The following is a 22,710-nucleotide window of genomic DNA, read 5'->3' as shown; positions in this document are numbered from 1 at the left end:
ACGGATGGTGTGGTGGAAGATAATTTACTGCATGAAAAGTTTTTTTTTTTCATCCACTTTACTGGCACTAAAATATTCTGCATGGACTTGGTTTCATCCATTTTTATCTTTAGTTTTTTTTGTTACAATTTTTTATTACTGACTTTTTATGAACTATTGTCACTATTCGTATGTTTAATTATTTATTTTTATGCCACTATGTGATTACTTTGATCCCCACCTGCATAGGGGAGGGTTTATCGGATTACCACTATTTATATATAATTTTCTACTATTAGCAGAGAGAAGGTCAACACTTTCCCTGTTTATAGACCCACTTTCACTCCTTTGTATTTGCTACTTAGCGCCACTACTTCTATTGAAGATTGTTCACTTTATTCAAATTATTTTTACACTAGTTGGCAGCTGTAAATATCACTATTTATTAGTATTAATATTTTTTAGTTTGTCCATAAGCGCAGTGGGGGGTCATTTTGGTGCCTTGTTGCGCGGCACTTGAACACCGTTATTTAGTACATTTATATACATAAATAGATAAATAGTTATTAGCTTTTGCTTTTATAAAATTCAGTTTTATCTCAAACATAAAATGGCTCTATTTTCTATCTTCCTCATAATATTTTAGAGCAATTAATGCCAGCCATAAACTAGTGGTATTTTAAGGCACAATGACATGTGATACAAATTTTATATACAAAATATTTTGCAATAATCAATAATATAATTTTCATGTAATGAATTCTGCTAATATGTGCAATAGAACATTTACTAAGCAGTATTTAAAGTATATATTTTTTTAAAACCATGATAAAATAAAGCACAGCATTGAAAAGTATTACATCTCTTACGTTTTAGTCAATTACTGCTGCCCTCTCCCATTGTGGCCTCCACTGGACTCACTCACCCAGACCCAGTGGATGAAAAGGAAATGAAGTTGGATTCCTTTTATCCACACTGAGCACCTTTTAAGTCCTTCCTACCCCTCCTTCTCTATCCCTCTCCTCTTTTGAGATACACTGTATTCATCTGTTTTCTCTAATTTCTCTGAGCATTGCAGTGTATTATTGGCCTCCTCCAGTATCATGCTTTTTTGATGACTTCTCTGCCTGGTTACCCTTCTTTCTCTCCTCTGAATTACCCACTATCATTCGTGGTGACTTTACCATCCCTGTTAATGTTTACAGCCCTGCTACATCTCAACGTCTCAACCTAAAGCAGAGCAGAACTTCACCGCAACTGAGCACTATAAACCAAAAACGCTATTTAATTCATTTTAAATATTCAAAACAAATTCACCCATAAATCCATGTCTTCATGCTTTATTTTGCTGAAAAATCACTGTGAAAAACACCCCCTAGCATTTCTGGCCATGGCCACTTGAAGTAAGGACAGATGATTCATGTAGCATTTACTTCCTGGAATCCATCTGCCCTTACCTTAGGCATGCAGACAGGAGGGTGTGCTTAACTGGGAAATGTCCTCTTTCTCTCCTAAAGACTCATGGGATGTAGGACATTATTTGCCTAGGCATGGAAACCAGGAAGCAACTGACAAAATGTAAAAAAAAAAAAAAGTTTAAAACAAGTAAATATGATATTTATTCAATGGGATTTCTTATCTATTTATTAATGCTAGCAGCATAAGGGTTAAAACATTTTCAGTGTTTATTGAGGGAGTGAAGTTCTGTTTTAGCCTCATTTTTTGGCCTAACACAATCGACACTCATTTCTACTCACTCAGATGGTAACACCCTTGACCTCCTTGTATCCTCCCATCTCTGCACTCCTGGCAACCTCATCAACACCCTCTATCCTCTTTCTGATCACAAGCTCATCAGTTTCACAGTTTCCTTTTCTTCCACCTCCAAGCATCAAACAATTACTTTAAAGCCTTCACCACTTTAACATGTCATTTCTCTCTTCTGCTACTGACCACCTCTATGACAGTCTCACCCATACTCTGTCCTGACCTGGCCACCTCTGTCTACAACAGTTCACTCTTATGCTCACTGGATACACTTGCTCTTCAAACTACTCGCAGAATCAGGCCCTGACCATTACAACCTTAGCAACCTCTGACGGCACAAGAAATTTCAAGAGCCATATTCGTACTCTTGAGCAACTGTGGCGTAAAACTAAATCCCTGCAGGACTATACAAATCTGCCCTCCTAAAATACAATTCCTGCCTCCATGCTACCAGATAATCCAACTTTGTCACTCTTATTAATACCTTGTCATCCAGTCCTCATTGTCTATTCTCTACTTTTTTCTCTGTACTTAGTCTCCCACTACCTCCACCCACTAACTCACTCACTGCCCAAGAGATTGCCAATCATTACAAGATTGATGCAATTTGTAAGGACATCTCTACTGTACAGATATCTTGCCCACTTAAGATACCAGCACATTCAGCACTTTCCTCTTTTGACTCGACTAGAGGTTACCAAACTTTTCTCAGATGCCTCCTAACTAATTGTCCCCTGGATCCTATTCCCTCACAACTACTATGGTCACACTCTTCTTCTATCATATTCTCTCTTACTTCTTCAAACTCTCCTTCTCTGCTTGCACCTAACCTTCCCCACTCCTTCACCCCCACACTTAAAAAGGCCTCACTGGATCCCACCAACCAAAGCAACTTCAGACTTATCTCCTTGCTCTGATTCACCTCTACGTTTAGAAAGCTTAGTCAACAACCAACTTAGTCTACCACCTCACTGAAAACAACCTTCTTGACCCCTTACAGTCTGGCTTTTACTCTAAGCACGCCATAGAAAATGCCATAACCAACAGCCACTAACTACTCCATAATCTTACTACTAGACCTTTCTGCGGCCTTTGATACTGTTGACCACCCGCTCCTCCTTAATAAACTCCACTCTCTTGGCATCCAGGATTCTGCTCTTTCCTGGTTCTCCTCCTATCTATTACAGCATTCCTTCAGTGTTACCTACAACTTCTACAACCTTCTATTCTCTGTCTATACCTCCTCTCTTGGTCACTTGATAACCTTCCACAATTTCCAATACCATCTCTACGCAAATGACACCCAAATCTATCTCTCTACTCCTCACCTCACTCCTTCAGCCTCCTCTCGCATTACTAAGTTACTAACTGACATATTAACATGGATGTCACACTACTTTCTCAAACTTAAACTTTCTAAAACTGAGATTGTAATATTATCCCCCCAATAGTTGTCAAAATCTTGTAGATTTCACCTCTGTAACACCACTAATATTTGCCCCTTTTCAACGCATGAAACCACCGAACTACTTGTTATCTCTCATCTTGACTATTGCAACTTCATTCACATAGGCCTATCTCTACATTACGTAGACTATCCCCTCTTCAGTCTATCATCAATTCTACTGCCAGACTCATCTGCCTTACCAACCGCTTAGTGCTTTCCGCCCCTTTCTGCCAATCTCTTCACTGGCTTCTGACTGCCCAGTGAATTAAGTTAAATATACTAACAACAACATACAAAGCCATTCACAACTCTGCCTTGAGGTATATCACGTATATCACCAACCTTGTCTCCAAATGTCACTCAAACCATCTTCTCCTGCCAAGACCTACTGCTATCTACCTCTCTTGCCTCCTCCTTTCCAAAGCCCCCATTCTCTGAAACTCTCTACCTCAATCTGGCTATCTCCTATTTCAGACACTTTTAGGCAATCCCTGAAAACACATCTCTTCACAGAAGCCTATTCTGTCTTAAGCTAGCAACTGAACTTTTAATTCTTCCATCAGCTCATCCCCCACAGTTATTACCTTTTGTACCACTTGCCCCACACTATTAGATTGTTGCACAAAATGTTGGCGCTATATAAATCCTGAATTATAATAACAATAATTGTGTGTTAAACAAAATGTAATGCTAAGACTCCTCTCCATGTAAGCTAAAGTGCAAAGAATGCATCCCTTTCTCGGTCAGATCTTTACAGCCTCTATGTATGTAAGAATATCTAAGCCTGTCACATATGTCTCTCATTATTTCCTTGTAATATGTTAGGAGAGTGTGTGTGTGTGTGTGTATGTGTATGTGTAAGACAGTACTGGAATGTAGGCATCATTGTAGTCAAAGCCATTCTTGTATGTGTTTTACTACCATCTAAATCACCATGAAACTGAAGGATTCTCTACCAGATGTGTTAATCTCTTTCATTGCTGTGAGCCTGCAATAAATTATTGTAAAGTAACCCTTTCTGCAGAATTCACTGCTGGGAATTGAATTACAGTTGCGTTTATAACTGCATTTAAGCCATTCAAAAAATGGTAGAATCTTAAAGTAAAGGAGGCTTCCAGTGGGTGGTCCATTTTTGACTACCCAGCTACATCCTGAACTAAATCTCTCAGTCTAAAAAACCTGAAGGTCATCATCTAGCAACTCTTCAAGAAACGTAGCAGAACGTTGCATACAACTGGCTACTATACTACATAAAAACTGAGGAGATTCTGGGCTGCCAGCTGTGTAAGACAGAAATTGGTTCCTCGTATATTTAGCAAAAGATTTACACACAATAATTACAAAGATCTGCTATGGAATGTGGAACACATTTATTATTTGACTAAAATAATTTGAGATTCTGTAGAATGATGTGGTTTTTAAATTCTAACACATAAGTATATTACATTATAGGGATAAGCTTTGAGTTTGGGTCAACCATGAGTTGCAGTTTGCTGAATGAGCAAACTAAATGGCCAGATTTAGCCAGTTCACCCGACCAAACCTCCAGATGCTGCAACCAAAAGTAATTCATTTAGTGGAAGTATCCTTACCACCAGTTAATGACAGCTTCGTGTTCGCCAGAATTTACATCACTGGATGATATGATTAAAGTTGGATTTAAATTGAGGAACATTTATTTTCATTTTTTTTTTGTGTATATACTGACTATTTAAAAAAAAAATTGTAAATGGGTAACAATGGTATTATATGATCCTAACAAGTCATCCTCCACAGACACCCACATCCACAAGAATGCCCATGTCCCCATCAACAAGCTGGAGAAGTGGGCATTAAACATGACTCTATGCTGTTGCCTGTTGTTTTTTTTTTGTTGTTGTTATTTTTTATGTGGGGCTCCGCTTAAAATCTATACCAGACTGAAGGGTCTCGTATGGATTTTGTTTGGGGTTCAATGCAATTTTATTTTTGTTTTTTTGAGGGTGGTCCCCTTCAAAATTAAAAAGGTCTTGTTTACAATAAATGTGTACTGTGCCACATACTGATAAGAATCTGGTATGGATTTTGAAGGGGGGGGGGGGGCAAGTGGATAGAGGTCTGGTATTGATATTGAGGGGCATCCCATACCATTTTTTATAAACAGAAGAAGGCTGGCCAGGAACTGTTATTTAGTGCCAATAGTTCGTTTTTTTTATATACTGTATAACTTTTACAGGAGTACATTGCACAGGTGTGTAAATTCACATGCAGGTTTCAGACATCCCCTAGGCATGTTATTTAACCCTTTTGCTGCCAGAGCCATGTTTGCATTTTAATCCTGAAGATTAGTTAAAATCACCAATTGCCAATTTCTGAAAGCAGAGTCCCTGGAAAATAAAATGGTAGTTCCAATTTTTGTGTCACGACATTTGTGCAACATTTTATCAAACGCAGAATTTTTGTAAACAATACATTAAAGTTAATTTTAGGGCACAAAAACACAACATATTACCCAATTTTTTGGTAAATTATAAAAGACAAGGTTGCACCAAGTAAATAGATACAAACATGTCAAGCTTTAAATTTGCATGCCCCTGCAAAACGGCAATAAACTTCAGTACCCTACATCGTGCTTCATTAGCTTCTTCCCTGGTTGCAGGGAAAATATCACCAGAAACAGGAAGTGATGTTTTACACGATACTTCCCGGTTCATACTAGCTAGGGAAGATCAGCAGATGCATGTCTCCCTTTCCTCCACCCGGCGACACTCGCCAATGTTGGTCCCAGGTTCGCAGGTGGGACAGCGGAGCCCAGGAAGCATGGTAAGAGGGTGCGGGCTCGCACTGGAGTGAGGGCACAGGTCAGGGGTCACACAAAGCAATTGGGTGGCTGTACTTTCCTAATAAAGTTGACAGGTGGCTTTTGAAATGTACAAACACTTTGGTCACTGAATCCGACGGGAGGGTGTGTAAAACCACCAACAACTACTGTCATAAGCCTTACCAGTGGCAGTTAAGGGGTTGAAGGAATTGTGTATTTTTAATGTTCCCCATTAATCCATATTAAAAGACCTGCTCCTTGCTGAATGGTATTTTTTTTCTTGCATTTATACATATCCTCCATGGCAGTCTCCAGATACCCATGCCTTTTTTTTTTTTTTTTTTACCAAAAACTTGCAAGCTGCTCTTGAGAAAAGCCAGGAAAACTTTGCAAGATTTAGCTTGCATAGACTTCAATAGGGTTTGAATGCTATGCTTGGGGATTACAAATTTTTTCAAGCGTTTGGCGAACGTCCAGCGAGCCAAACTTTGCTTGGTTAGCTCACCACTATTGGATTACTTATTTTAGAGCTCTTTTGTATCTCAGTTATATAAATTAACCCTGGCTTGGTAAAATTTTGCACATTAATGATGAGGAATGAATTTAGTGGAATTCATAAAGAGTGTCTAAGAAAATCTAGAATTCTGTTATACCTCAACGTGAAAAATGTCAGTGCAGGTTACAGATTCATGTACCTGTTGTAGATATACCTGTTGTTGCTTCCATGTGTATACTCTTGCCTCGGTGCAACTGTGCTTTCTCCCCACCACTACACTGTCTGCAGAGTTTTGTATCTTGTGGGGTAGAGCCTGATGGGGAATCACAGACACTGGTTTTCCACCATTGAATAGCTAAGTACATGTCCTAATCAGAGCTGGATTTACTTTCTCAATGGTCCTATGCACTCCTCCTCTATAAGGCAACACCTATCTCCGCTCTACAGTTGCAACCCTACAACTTGTGCAGGAACAAAAGGTTTCAAGAAGAATAGACAGATTAGACCACAATAATGCTATATGTATTGCAAACCAGGAGCTGCACACCTATGTCAGATTCCAGCATGAACAAGAAAGTGGAAAAACCACACACGAGATAGAATGGGACAGAACAGGGCAGACACATTGTGTTGTGCAGGTGATGTACAGACATACAACAGATAGAAAGGGGAATGGCAAGAGAAGTATGTGCAAGAAGGAAAGCATACAGGTAGAGAAAGCATAGCTCATGCTTGCAGCTAGATCCCCGCAATTTAAAAAAACCCAAAGCAGACAAATAACATTATATAAAAAAACAGATGGTCCAATAGATCCGTGCACCCACTCTTTAGGTACCACCACTGCGCCAGAGTGCCCTCAATGTGCAGAAGCTGCTACATTAAATAAAATGATATCTATAAAAGTATTTACAATAATATAGTTCTATTTACTTTAACCTATATTGTAAATACTTTCATAAATAACATTATATAGCACAATCTAATTGCTGAGTAATTTTTATTTGTTTCAACAGATTAGATATGTATGCTAATGTCAAACGATTCATTCATATTTTTTGTAGCTCTATCGCATTGAACAACCCAGATAGCATGGATAACTTGCCACAAATTTGTGGCAATGTTGTATTGTAAAGCCTCGTACACATAATCAGATTTTTGGACGACCGTTCCTCCGTTTTTTGTTGCATGCTAGTCTCATGTCGAAAGTGAAGAGGTTACTCACTATATAGAAATTCTCGTACGACAAAAAACAACTTCAGAAGTGACGTTATGTGTTGAATAGTTTCGCATGCATTCTTTTGTCTCTGAGCATGCGTAGTCTTGCTCTAACGATTTTCTTCGTACGTAAACCACACTAATTAAATGAAAATCGGACGTTGAGTTCACATACGACAAATTTTTTTTTAGTCTGCACATCCAGCTTTTGTCTGACGAAAAAAACGGAATCGGCTATTGAAAGCACCATGCTAACGATCCGAAAATCGGCTGATCGTTTGGATGAAATTTTACTTCCGATCTTCGTATCGTGTGTACGGGCCTTAAGTCTGTTAACTTGCTGCACATTTTCACTCAGAAATTGTGCACTTGAAGCACAAGTTCTGATTGACACTTTTCCAGTTTGTAGAAAATTTGCGTGACGATTCTCTAGCAATAGCAAAGTTGCACTGGTGAGTCTACAGCAAGAGCTCTGCAAGTCTACAGCATGAAAATTCAGCCACAGAGACCCCACTGGTGGGATGACTATTGCACAACATAACTGAACCAGAACTTGCAGAAGACTTGTAGAATGTATGCAAAGAAAGTTGATTTTAGGGTAATGCAATGTGGACTTGCTGCAATTGTGCAACAAACTTGTGAAGCCTGGCAAGTCTAGCAATAGTTTAGCAAGTCATTTTCATACCTACAGCACAATTCCTTGCTATCTGGGAATAGCTTTCCATCCTGGACAGTGTGGATTGTCTGGCAAGGGCTCCAGTTACCCAGAGGTATCATAATTGTCAAAATTGAACATTTTATGATTAACAAATGAACAATCAGAATTTGATTTCCGTGTAGATCTTTAAACAGAATTCTTCAACTGCTATCAGTTTATTAACTGTTCTTATGAAAGGAAAATGTTAGATACCATAGGTTTATAGTTCTAAAGGGGTCAGCGGCCACAATGCAGCTCATGTTCTTGTAGTTGGGGACTTCAGACCCAATGGATTTGCATGTTTTAAACATGAGTTCAAAATCTTAATTTGGTATCATTAAGGTTATGTTTTTCATTGGTCAAATGTTACGCATATGAATAAGAGATAAGAAAAGTAACAGACTAGGAATGTTAGTAGGCTGCCAGTGTCTCCTTGTGATTAGCCTGTTAACATTATTTTTGATAGACACAACCTTTTTAGTGCTATTTCATCTTTATGCATGCTTTGACATGGGGATTATGTTCGTGAAGATTGCTTAGGCATCTGTTTATGCAGCTCCCACACTAGTTTCAGTGTGGTAATTAACAAGCCATGAGGCTATTTTCTGTTAAGTTCTGCATATTGCACTTTTAAAGTGAAATACCAAATAATGGTTTGCTGGTTTCTTTTAAAAACATTGCATGCTTTCTACAGAACAGTTTTATAGTGCATGCGCCTTCCAAGTTTGCTGCATTCATTGATCTATGAAAATAGGAAAAACTCCTTAGCCCCTGGAGCACCTTTCTAGGACTTAACTATTATTTTTTTTCTTATTTAATCTTCTCTTCTGCATGTTAAAGAAAACCTTTGTTAAATTAAATATATAGTCAGCCATCATCATTTCTGTCTGAAATTATTTTGTCTGGCTGCTATATGAACCCCTTCACCGCCCCCTAGGATTAACCCCTTCACTGCCAGTGACATTTTTACAGTAATCAATGCATTTTTAATCGTACTGATCTCTGTATTAAAGCCAATGGTTCCAAAAATGTGTCAAAATTGTCCGATGTGTCTGCCATAATGTCGCAGTCACGATAAAAATCGCAGATCACCGCCATTACTAGTAAAAAAAAAAAATAATAATATTAAAAATGCTATAAATCTATCCCCTCTTTTGTAGACGCTATAACTTTTGCGCAAACCAATCAATATACGCTTATTGCGATTTTTTTTTTACCAAAAATATGTAGAAGAATACATATCGGCCTAAACTGAGAAAAAAAATAGTTTTTTATATATATTTTTGGGGGATATTTATTATAGCAAAAAGTAAAAAATAATGCGTTTTTTTTTCAAAATTGTCGCTCTTTTTTTGTTTATAGCGCAAAAAATAAAAACCACAGAGGCGATCAAATACCACCAAAAGAAAGCTTTATTTGTGGGAAAAAAGGACGTCACTTTTGTTTGGGTACAACGTCGCACGACCGCGCAATTGTTAGTTAAAGCAACTCAGTGCCGAATCGCAAAAAGTGCTCTGGTCAGGAAGGGGGTAAATTCTTCCAGGGCTGAAGAGGTTAAAACACTGCTCCAGCAGCAAAAAAGGTTAAAAACCCTTGCTATGCCCTTTGCTGATCCATCTAGCAATGCCAGTATAGACTGGTAAAGCTCTTTTTGCACTCTCTCTCCTCATGAAGCTCTCTATTAATGTCTAGATCTGCCTTTCTCAACCAGGATTCCTCTAGTGCAGTGGTTCTCAACCTCAGTCCTCAAGTACCCCCAACAGGCTATGTTTGCAGGTTTTCCTTTATCTTGCACAGGTGCTTTAAATCAGAGTCAATGGCTTGGAATTTTGGACAGCTGTTTTATCCAAGAGAAATTCCCAAAACATGGGCTGTTGGGGGTACTTGAGGACTGAGGTTGAGAACCACTGCTCTAGCCCATGGGTGCTCAACCTGTGGCCCTCCAGCTGTTGGAAAACTACAAGTCCCATCATCTCTCTGCCTTTGGGAGTCACAAACTTTATCAGACTTGCAATACCTCATGGGACTTATAGTTCTGCAACAGCTGGAGCGCCACAGGTTGGACACCCATGCTCTAGCGGTTTCTAGGGGTTCCTTGAGCAATAAACAATGTATGCCTCTCAGATAAATTCCAAGTGACAACAATGAACCTTTAAGTTATCTGTAAGTGGGGGGATTCTTCCAAAAAAAACCACAAAGGTAAGGAGAATTGTTCCAGTGACCATAACACTAATGTACTGTAAACTGTAGGTATAGTAATTATTAGTAGTGGTGCCTTGAGACTAGAACATTATTTTAAGGGTTCGTCCATGTTAAAAGGTTGATGAAGGCTGGTCTAGATAGCAGCTGTGAAACTCTGTTCAAAAAAGCTAGTAGCAGTTAGTCATATTCAGTTGGACTTTAAATGTCCTGATCACCAATGCCATTAAGAATGAACGGGAAGGTTAATCCAAATTTTTGATATGCCACCAGAATAGGAACAAAGGGGAAATCTTCTGATGGGAACACTTGTTTCTGTGACAGCTGTCTAAGAAAGGATTTCCTTCACTTTGGAAGGAAATCATATCACTTCCTGTTTAGTCTACAGGACAGTGACTGGAGAGAAATCTTCCTAATGAGACACAGATGGAAAAAGCAAAAAAAAAAACCTGAGTGGTTCTTCCCCTCCCTTACTCTATCCAAGATAACAAAAAAAAAAGTTTTGGCTTTAGATACACTTTAAATATAAGTGCTTGTGATGCTGGGACAAAGGATGAGAAGTCATTGGGCATTATCTATCAAATTAACAGGTAGGGGGAGAGCACCACTGTCTATTGAGTTTCCTAATACCGCTACACTTAGACAGTGGTGCTCTCTCTCTACCTCTCCCTGTTGGGACTGTAGGCCACACCCGCCCCCACCTATTCCCCAGATACAACCATATAAAACAAACACCCAAACCAGTTTATTTGGCAGAAATGGTCGACGCACTTTATTGCTTTAACAACATATTCATATAACCAACTATAACTGAAACACTTTAATACTAATACCATAAATCACATAATCTCTGCCCAGTTTTTGGAACTCGGGCAGCTTCACTGTATCAACACCAAATATGTCCCCCCCGGATTCCGGGGTGACCCAACCACATAAGATGCCGAGACGGGAAGGGAGGGAGCTCTTCTTCTTTCTTCCTAGATCGCTGCAGAGGAAGCCCTAGACCCTCTGCAGCCCTTAAATAAACTTCCCTGGGGAACCAGAAACTTCCCTGGATATCCATTGGACATCCCTCACCTGTACCTGAGCCAATTAGATGGACAGAACCGCCTACTCTTACCCATATCACCTTAACCCCTTACTACCTAAAAGGGGGGCAGTTGGCCCCAGTCCCAAGAAAGCGGGCCCCAATACTTTTGCCTGCTTTTAACATGGGACTGTAGGCCACACCCGCCCACACCTATTCCCCAGATACAACCATATAAAACAAACACCCAAACCAGTTTATTTGGCAGAAATGGCCGCAACACTTTATTGGTTTAACAACATATTTATATAACCAAATATAACTGAAACACTTTAATTTTAATACCATAAATCACATAATCTCTGCCCAGTTTTTGGAACTCGGGCAGCTTCACTGTATCAACACCAAATATGTCCCCACCAGCCGGACTTGAGCAACAAGCCCAGCCTACCCCACATACACGGCCATCTCAATGCTGTTTTGCAGCCCCAAGTTAAAGATATCAGCACCTACATCCGAAAGGTGGACCCCATCCTGTCTATACAACCCCGCAAATCCACCGTCCAGATCCACGTGCCGATACGCAAAACCCCCCAAGGACGGCATAAATTTAGCTATCCCCCGATTCACCCTCTTCCTCATTTTTTCCATCACCCTGTGCAACGGAGACGACAGCCAACTCAATCGTGGCACCGAAAACACAATGATTGTATCTGGGGAGGTTAAATGAAAATGGGACAAATCCCTCTTAATCGAGGACAACAAGTCTAGCGTACGGGTCTTACCTAAATCATTCCCACCTAAATGCACTAACAGTATCGAGGAAAGTGGCCAAACCTGCCACAACTGTGATAATTGAAAATAAAGCTGGTGCCACTTCATGCCTCGCACACCTTTCCAATAAACAGTGAAGGATTCCGGCTGTAACGACAGATTAGTCGAATACCCACGTTGAGCCGCACGCTTCCGTGCCCAGTATATGTAGGAATGGCCCAGAATCCAAACAAAATGATGAAAACCTATAAAAACAAAAAGAGAGGTTAGGTCTGACATAATGTTTGAAACAATCGGACTTCCATCTACCCAAACCCATAATGGCCGAAGCGGGGAGACCCTGAGCGGCTGCGTCAGATGCCGCCCCTATCCTAAAGGAATGAGAGGAAAACTTCAAATTGTCTAGCCCTAAATGTGCCACACATCGCTTTAGTACATAAGAAAACTGATACTTGGTGACCGGGGACAGATCTAAATGCAATAAAAAATGACACCCCCCCCCGGACGAACCGCCACGGAACGGCTGACTACCACCACCGGGCACAGCGAGCTATCCTCACCTGCTACCAAAGTAACCCATTCCCCGCGACCCAGTTGGTCCCTTTTTGATTGACGCAGGAAAAGGTATACCCTCCCTTGCTCCACTAAAACATGCTCAGCCAACATCCCCCGAGAACACCTCTTGGAACCCGGAAGCAATTCCGAGACCCGAAATGCTCCAAAATATGCCAATATAAAGGCTGTTTGAAAAAGCAAGGCCTCATAACCTGTGAAGCATATTACCGACGTAGCCGCACAAATCCGCCTTAGTAATTCAACACTAATGGGCCTCCTCCCATCCGGGGCGAAATGTCGCTTCCTGTATCCCTTCAGTGCCTGCTTGACTGAGAAAAAACTGGAGCAAGACGGGAGCCGCCGTAGTCAAAAGAAAAAGGATACCCCCGCTAGCGTCTTTGCAATGTAGCTGTAGGAAAACTGCCGATCCATCAAGGTAACCAGAAATGCCAAAATAGCAGATTCAGATGGCGCATCCCAAGCAAAACCGGCACTACCAGTAAACGACACCACCTCCTCCAAGCGGTAGAATAATCCACCCATGTATGAGGAGCCACTGATTGTCTGATAACATCCCAAACCGGTGTTAGATCAACTCCCACAGGTAGTCTGGGCACCGTGTGCCCTCCTCGTCCGCCTCCGGAAGCAACCAACGGAAATGCTGCATCTGGAAATGGGAGAGAGAGTCAGCCACCACATTCAACTTCCCTGGCGTATATTGCGCCTTAATCCATATGTTAAACTTCAAGCATAAAAAAGAAACAAATGTCGCAGGATTTTAACCACAAATAACGAACCTGAAGAGAGACAGTTGACCGCGAAAAGGACCCCTTTATTGTCGGTCTCCACCAAAATCCGCTTATTGGCGAAGAACCGTCCCCACAGAGCGACAGCCACCAGTATTGGTAAAAGCTCGAGGAGTACAATATTCCTTGTTGCTTTCTTGTGGACCCAAGCCACCGGCCAGGCACCACAGCTCCAATGTGACCCCCAAATAGCCCCAAAACCTTTGGAACCAGCTGCATCCGTGAATAGGCGAAAATCTGGTGCAAAAATAAAGTCTGACTGAAAAAAGGACCTACCATTGAACTCTGCCAAAAAAATCGGCCCATACCACCAGATCGTCCTTTAAAGCCTTCGTCAAACGGATGGAGCCGTCTTCCGGAAGCATTTTACCATCGGATGGGGCCCCGCACAAACCGAGCATTCGTGCCTATACTTGAATGTTGCATTAAACCGACAGGAACTCTCATTAAATGCAAAGCAACAACCCCTACAGTACCATGCGTTAAAAGGGTTAGCCTGGCCCAACTTACCTATGGTCGGTCTTTGAGGAACAATCAAATTCAGCCATAGGCCCACATCCTTCATCCCCCACCTTAGTGACGGATGCACCGCCAGTTTCTGGCGAAAGGACTCGTCATAAAAATACCAGCCCAATCCGCCAAAACTTTTATAGGCCTCTAGCACATGATCCATATGCTGAAAAAGGCCTCCGCTCAGCTCAGGCTGTTTTTCAACCAGTACGCTGGAAAAAACAAAAAATGCCTGCAACCAATTATTAAACGATCGAGCAATAGGCCTGCGCCTATCCTCCTCCTGCCTATCCTCCCCTTTTTTTTCCGTTTTAAAAATAAAATCCTTTGATGCCGGCAGAAGGAATAGCATATCTACAAAATCCCCAGCCCAAATTTTTTCCTTCACTGACCTCGGTAGATGATAACCTAAAGGGGACACATCACATGGCAACACTTCCTTCATATTCACCTCAGGGACTGACAATCTCGCTGTCTCCCTAGGTGAACGCAAATCAGGGCTACCTAACAAACTGTGTGACACGGGAGCAGCGACATTAGAAGCAAGAGAATTAGCAGCATGAGAAGAACAGGAGGTAGAGCCCAGGGAGGATGCAGCAGCAGAAGCAGGTAAACCCACTGAAATAGGAATACCAGCAGAAGAAAGTGCATACCAGCAGAAGAAAGTGCAGCAAAAATAGCAGACAGGTAAACCATTACATCAGGCAACACATTATGCATTAAAGACTCACCCTGCCCCACTGGGGCTGGCGCTGAAGCCGATACTGGACCTGGAACTAGAGCTGGCACTGGAGCTGGTACTTGTGCTGGCACCGGACCTGGAACTGGCGCTGGTACTGTAACCAATACTGGACCTGGCACTGAAGCTGGTGCTGGCGCTGTGACAGGAACTGATGTTGGTGGTGCTGGACCCCAAGCTGGTGCTGCAGCATGTGCTGATGCCGCAGAATCTGTCTGCACCATGCTGAGTAGTGTGCCTGAAATCAGGCCGCTCTGCATAGCCAGCAGCTGAGAGGAAGCTGCCGCTTGATGTCCGGCGCCCACAGAGACAGGCGGCACCATTCTTCCAATTCCTCCTCTCCGAGGTTGTGAGTTCCCGCTCCTCCTCTTCGCAGGGGAATGTGACTGGAGCCTCCTCTTCTGCCCAGACTGCCGACCGGGCTCCACCGCCCGCTGACTACCTCCGCACTGGTAGCAGATACACTGCCCTCGTTCCCCTGTCATTCTGGGGGCACACTCCGGCGTGTGGGCCGTCTAGGGGAAGGCTGCTCTGCTCCGCACCCGTCATGCTGCTGTCCATCCTCCTCCACAACTGCCCCACGCAGCTCATCTTTCTCCTCCACTGGCATTTCCAGGCAGCGCCGCAGCCAGGCCTCACCCCCTCGGCTCTCTGCTCTCTCCACGAAGCCACGGATCAGGGCTTCCATCACAGGCAAGTGCAGCTCTTCTTTCTTCCTAGATCGCTGCAGAGGAAGCCCTAGACCCTCTGTAACCCTTAAATAAACTTCCCTGAGGAACCAGAAACTTCCCTGGATATCCATTGTACATCCCTCACCTGTACCTGAGCTAATTAGATGGACAGAACCGCCTACTCTTACCCATATCACCTTAACCCCTTACTACCTAAAAGGGGGGGCAGTTGGCCCCAGTCCCAAGAAAGCGGGCCCCAATACTTTTGCCCGCTTTTAACATTCTGTTTTTACTTGCTTGCTTTCTTGCTTTTGGCAGGAAAACTCCAGAACTCGCTTAACCACTTTCCAACCGGCCCATAGCCGAATGACGGCTGCAGGGCGGACGGATAATTCTGGGAGGGCGTACAGTGACGTCCTCCCAGAATCCCACTCTCGCACGCCCCCTGGGGCGTGCACCCGAGAACATCCATGATCGCCGTGTCCAAAGGACCCGGCGCATCACGGATCACGGTAAACGGCCTATGAATCCGGCGCATCACAGATCACGGTAAATGGCCACTGATCGCAGCCGTTTACCATGTGATCGCTCCGTCAAACGACGGAGCGCTGACATGTAAACAAACCGGCGTCATGTCATGATGCTGGTTCCTCTCTCCCCTCTGTGTACCGATCGGTACAGTGTGAGAGGATAGGGGGAGAGATCGGATGGCAGCAGCGCTGTGGGCTGGATGTGTAGTGCCCACAGCGCTGCTCTGTGACAATTGCAGTCACATCCATCCATCCATGCTCAGCCATCCCTCCATGCTCAGCAAAACCCTGTAATACTCTGCAATACCCTGCAATACTCTGCAACGCTCTGCAATACCCTGCAATACTGTGCAATACCCTGCAATACCCAGCAATAATCTGCAATGCTCTGCAATACTCTGCAATACCCTGCAATACTCTGCAATACCCCGCAACACCCTGCAATACCCCGCAATACTCTGCAATACCCTGCAATACCCCGCAATACCCCGCAATACCCTGCAATACTCTGCAATACCCTGCAATACCATGCAATACCCTGCAATACCCTGCAATACTCTGCAATACCCCGCAATACCCTGCAATACTCTGCAATATCCCACAATACCCTTCAGTCCCCTGCAATCCCCTGCAATACCCCGCAATACCCTGCAAGACCCTGCAAGACCCTGCAATACTCTGCAATACCCAGCCATACTCTGCAATACCCAGCCATACTCTGCCATACACAGCCATACTCTGCCATACCCAGCCATACTCTGCAATACTCGGTGATACCCAGCCATACTCTGCCATACCCAGTCATACTCATCGATATCCTGCCATACTCAGCCATACCCAGCCATGCTGAGCCATGCTCAGCCATACTCGGCCATGCTCAGCCATGCTTGTCCATACTCTGCCATGCTCAGCCATACTCGGCTGTACTCGGCCTCTGTATGTGGCCAGGCTGTGGAAGTCATGTGGTATTGCTGTACTCAGGAGGAGTAGGAGAATCTATTTTGGGGTGTCATTTTTGGTATGTACATGCTATGTGTTAGAAATATTGTATAAACGGACAACTTTGTGTTAGAAAAAAATGCATTTTAACCACTTCCCACCCACCGGCCGTAATATGACGTCCTTGACTTTGTGCGGGGATATCTGAAGAATGCCTGCAGCTACAGGCATCATTCAGATGTCAGCTTTGATTCCCTACACCAAAAGAACAATCATAGCGGCTGTTCCACTGCTTGATCGTTCTTACGGGAGGCGAGAGGAGACATCCCCCCCTCCCGCCGCCCTCCAGTGCTTCTCACCGCTACGATCGATTTGATCCCATATCTCACTGTAAAGAGGACCTGTCATGCCATATTCCTATTACAAGGGATGTTTACATTCTTTCTAATAGGAATAAAAGTGATCAAAAAATGTATTTTTTGGAAAATAGTGTCAAACTAAAATAAATGAAGTAAAATGAACAATAAAAAAAAATCAAAAATGTTAAAATGCCCCTGTCCCCGTGTGCTCGCATGCAGAAGTGAACACATACATAAGTCCGCTCACATATGAAAATGGTGTTCAAATCACACATGTGAGGTATCGCTGCAAATGTTAGAGTGAGAGCAATAGTTTTGGCCCTAGAACTCCTCTGTAACTCAAAACATGTAACCAGTTTTAAAGCGTCGCCTATGGGGATTTTTAAGTAGCGAAGTTTGGCGCCATTCCACGAGCGTGTGCAGTTTTTAAGAGTGACATGTTAGGTATCTATTTACTCGGCGTTACTTCATCTTTCACATTATGCAAAAACATTGGGCTAACTTTACTGTTTTTTTTTTTTTTAAGCACAAAACTGTTTGTTTTTTTTTTCAAAATTGCTGCGCAAATACCGTGCGAGATAAAAAGTTGCAATGAACACCATTGTATTCTCTAGGGTCTTTGGTAAAAAAACATATATAATGTTTTGGGGTTCTATGTAATTTTCTAGCAAATAAATGATGATTTTTTTACATGTAGGAGAGAAATGTCAGAATTGGCCTAGGTGCTCCAGAACGCCTGAAGGTGCTCCCTGCATGTTGGGCCTCTGTATGTGGCCACGCTGTGTAAAAGTCTCACACATGTGGTATCGCCGTACTCGGGAGTAATAGCAGAATGTGGTATGCATATGCTGTGTGTGAGAAATAACCTGCTAATATGACAATTTTTGTGAAAAAAAAATCTTGATTTTGCAAATAATTGTGGGAAAAAATGACAACTTCAAAAAACTCACCATGCATCTTTCTAAATACCTTGGAATGTCTTCTTTCCAAAAAAAGGGACATTTGGGGGGCATTTTTACTTTTCTGGCATGTTAGGGTCTCAGGAAATTAGATAGGCCGCCAGTACTTATATTGGCACCAAAGCTTTTGGACTCTATAACTTTCACAAAGGCTAAATAATATACACCAATTTGTACTTATTTTTACCAAAGATATGTAGCAGTATAAATTTTGGCTAAAATGTATCAAGAAAAAATACTAATTTGCTAAATTTTATAACAGAAACAAAGAAATTCATTTTTTAACCGAATTTTCAGTCTTTTTTTCTTTTATAGCGCAAAAAATAAAAAAACCAAATGGTGATTAAATACCGCCAAAAGAAAGCTCTATTTGTGTGAAAAAAAGGACAAAAATTTCATATGGGTACAGTGTTGTATGACTGAGTAATTTTCATTCAAACTGTGAGAGCACCGAAAGCTGAAAATTGGGGTTTAAGTGCCCAGTGGTCATGTGGTTAAAGGAAAAACCTCTGACAGTACCTCTCGGTACTGCTGACACTGTAACAGTGTATTCCCTCTATAATGGATTCATTATATTATATGGACCCTTGTCCTTTTACCGCTGAGGGTTGTATACTTGTCTTGCTCCTTTTGCACTGGGTTTCAAGTATATCCCCTTCTGGGGCCATATGTAATAATTCTTTTCATTGTCTATAAAATGTTGTTAGCACTTAAAGCTTCAAATCTGATACACTGGCGGTATAAAGGGTACAGCCATTCTAAATAGCAAAAAAAGATCAGAGTTAAGTAGACACGGAAATATTATTAGAAGTAATACTATTTTTTTTCAAACTGTTTTGTTTTATCATATTATTGTAATATAATACCATTAATTTGTCTGTCTTTGCATTACACAGGATGATACCTCCACAGCCCCGAACCATGAACCTCCAAAATGGGCATACTCAGCAATTCCAGATTAAGCCAAAGTATTTCTCCAGCTCTAAGAAAATTCTTCTTGGTGAGCAATCCACCGAAGGGTCTCTCCCACTCAGGACCGCTGCTCTGGATCAATTGTCATCACAGTTCAGTCATTGTGAGTATCTTAGTTTTCAAATTATTATTTTTTTTAGACAGTCATTTCATAGAGAATATTGTGCAGGTTTATGTTCCTTAAAGTAAAAGATGCTTATAATAATTGGAGCATCTAATCAAAGCATTTGATTACCTGGGATGAACTATAAACATCTCTGTGCTGAGAAATGTTCATGGTAAGTGGAGGATATCAATAAATGGGTGAAAGCTGAGTTGCCAAGATAATAGGCTTAAAGGTTCATATAAATGTCTAGTGAGTATTGTCTAATAGTTAGTGTAATTCTACTTTAAGTGTAACTAAAACACATAACTTTTTTTAGTTTTGGAGTGGAGAGGGATTAGAGCATCTGTTTGGTTTATAATTCTGTCTGTGCCCCCTGTTAGGGAGATTCTCCCTTTCTATTCATCCTGTTTACCATTATCATTGAAATTAAAAGAAAATCCCAAATTTTGGGTTGTCCCTAGAACAGTAAAAGAAGGGATAACTTCAAATGGGGACACAGAGGGAAAAAAACTGTCAGGGCTTGTAACCCTCACTTGCTCTATCCAAAAAAAAAAAATGTATGGCTTCTATGTTTAGCTTGGACCAATGTAAGTATGCATATTCCATACCTGTGGGAGTGCTGCCTTGCTGCATGTAACTACAGGGGGTCCCTCGCTCGACATTGTCGCTATTCAGCAAACACCTTGCCTTTTTCTCATTGAATGCAAAGCACTTTCTGACTGGAGCAGGTGGAGATTGTGACATCAATGCCTTTCCTCCCCACCTCCTCCAATCACAGAACCCTTTCTGAATGATCAATCCCCTGTGGTTATAACGCAGTAGGACAGTCACTCAAGATGGGTTCTGGAAGACAGCACCTATCAGTGTAGTAGAGTGATACTCTATTTTACCATATTGTCAGGATCTACCCAGATTCCGGATCGGCAGCTGGCTCATCCTCTCAGCACTCCACTGAGAGCCGGAGCCAGCTGCTCCTGCCGCCTCCCCTGCCCAGTGCTCCAGTGAACAATGCAGGGGCAGAGCGGAGAGCAGTGACTGACAGTCATGCTGCAACAGCGGTCATGAGATCGCTCAGTTCTCAGGCTTTGCAGGGGACAGCTGCAACATCAGACCAGTGTTGCAGCATGAAGGTGAGTATATAGGTATGTTTTAATAAACCCCCAACTTTCTCCTTTCATTGAAGGTGTGGAGGTGCTAGCCAATAAGTACATTCTTTTTCTTGTTTTGCAGTAACCTATCTTGCTCTAGAGTACCATATTTTTCTTATTTTGTCAACTATATTTTGGTGGTTTCATCCACTCAAATCGGAGAGTGAGTTCACAAAACTATTTCAATGCGAAGAGTAGCATACCCTAATTACTCCACCTAATTTTTACCTAACAATTTGAGGTAGTATATATTTTAATCAACTATGTATTTACTAGAAAATACTTTTTTTCTGTATTTTTACATATAGCTAGTATAAATCTCTCTCTAGTTCTCTATACTACCAAAGAAGAATACTTTGGGTATATTTAGGGTATATTCTCTCTAATTCTCTGCACAGCAGAATCGGAAAATCAAGGGTAAAAAATCTGGGCCAATCAAGACTTTATTGCTTGGAATAGTGTTGTCAGTCTAACACTGTGAACATAGTTAAAAAAATATTTAACCTTTTATAACTAACTAATTAACTATAAATAACCTTGTTCTGTATTTATAAGCATATAATACATTCAATTATTATTCAATTATGTCCTCTTCAGCTGCTGGTGGGACTGCATGTTCCTTGCGTGTGCATTCATATTGCGCTTGTACGATTAATTTGGGCTGTCAATCAATAGCAGGTGGGCTGAATACAGTACATGCCCTCTTCTTTCTTAGCCTCTCTGTGCCACCTGGGTGTGTAGGCACACAAAGGGGCTGCAAGTAGATGTGGAGTCGTTAGATAGGAATAAGATATACCTGTGCTCAAATCCCAATACAGTGGAACCTCGGATTGCGAGTAACGTGGATAACGAGCGTTTCGCAATACAAGCACTGTATTTTTAAAAATCGTACAGTTTGCAAGTGTTGTCTTGCAAAACAAGTACGATTCAGGCCAAAGCTGTGTGCAGTACAGCTTTTGGCCTGAGGTGGGGGGGGGCGCTGGAGCCGGGAAGAGCCACCCTCACGTTCGGAAATGCACGGAAAGGCCCGAGTACAGCACGGCTGACCTTGGCAAATATCGGGTAGAAAGGCTTTCTGAGGTTTTCCAAGGTCAGCCGAAGTGTCCTGGGGCCTTTTTGGCTGTTTCCGAGGCTCTCCGGCGCCCCCCCTGCCTCTGGCCGCATGCTGTATTGCATCCCATTGAAGTCAATGCGGAACAAATTATTTTAGTTTCCATTGACTTCAATGGGAAAACTCGCTTTGATATGCCAGTACTTTGGATTACGAGCATTCTCCTGGAATGGATTATGCTCGTAATCCGAGGTTCTACTGTAGTTTATACACATACAGTATATAATCATTCAGGTGCTAAATTGGTGTAACCACATGTTAACACTAAAAATTTTGAATGAACCCTCTGCACACTGCTATACACCCTTTCTATCCTATTTCTCTTGCTATAGTAGCTCTCCTACAACTTGTGTCTATTTGTCCCATATTGACACTATATCCACTGGAGCATTTTCATTTTGCAGAGCACAGTAGGGACTGGCCAGAGATGGATTACTTTGATGCAGTTGGCCAGTTTAAATATGTTTTGCAATGTATGTGAACTAAAAATCTATTTTTTTTGTAAAAATTGCTTAGAAAGGGTGTATAGTAGTGTGCAGAGGGTTCTTTCAGAATTCTTATGCCACGTACACACGGTCTGATTTTCCAACAACAAATGTTGGATGTGAGCTTGTTGACTGAAAGTCCAACCTTGTGTATGCTCCATCGAACATTTGTTGTCGGACTTTCCACCAACAAATGTTGGCTATCAGGTTCTCAGATTTTCCGCCAACAAAATTTTGTGTACACAAGTCTGTCGCACAAAAAATCACGCATGCTCTGAATCAAGCAGAAGGAGCCGCACTGGCTATTGAACTTCCTTTTTCTCGGCTCGTCGTACGTGTTGTACGTCACCGCGTTCTCACATTCGGAATTTTTGGACAACATTTGTGTGACCGTGTGTATGTAAGACAAGTTTGAGCCA

The 22,710-nt window shown here is 42.0% G+C and overlaps 1 protein-coding gene across 2 annotated transcripts in view; it reads left to right on the top strand.

The window, feature by feature from the left end:
* The window catches only part of LTBP1 (latent transforming growth factor beta binding protein 1), a 548,083-nt gene that overhangs the window by 163,100 nt on the left and 362,273 nt on the right, over window positions 1-22,710 (top strand). For both annotated transcript variants that reach the window (XM_073627728.1, XM_073627727.1), the window contains exon 4: window positions 19,366-19,544. In XM_073627728.1, the coding sequence (XP_073483829.1) occupies window positions 19,366-19,544 (179 nt within the window). The remainder of the gene's footprint in view (window positions 1-19,365; window positions 19,545-22,710) is intronic.

Source organism: Aquarana catesbeiana, linkage group LG04 (assembly GCF_042186555.1).
Source record: "Aquarana catesbeiana isolate 2022-GZ linkage group LG04, ASM4218655v1, whole genome shotgun sequence".
In the NCBI taxonomy this organism is placed as follows: Eukaryota; Metazoa; Chordata; class Amphibia; order Anura; family Ranidae; genus Aquarana; species Aquarana catesbeiana.
The sequence above is the reverse complement of the archived record's forward strand: the minus strand, read 5'-3'. Positions and strand labels throughout refer to the sequence as shown.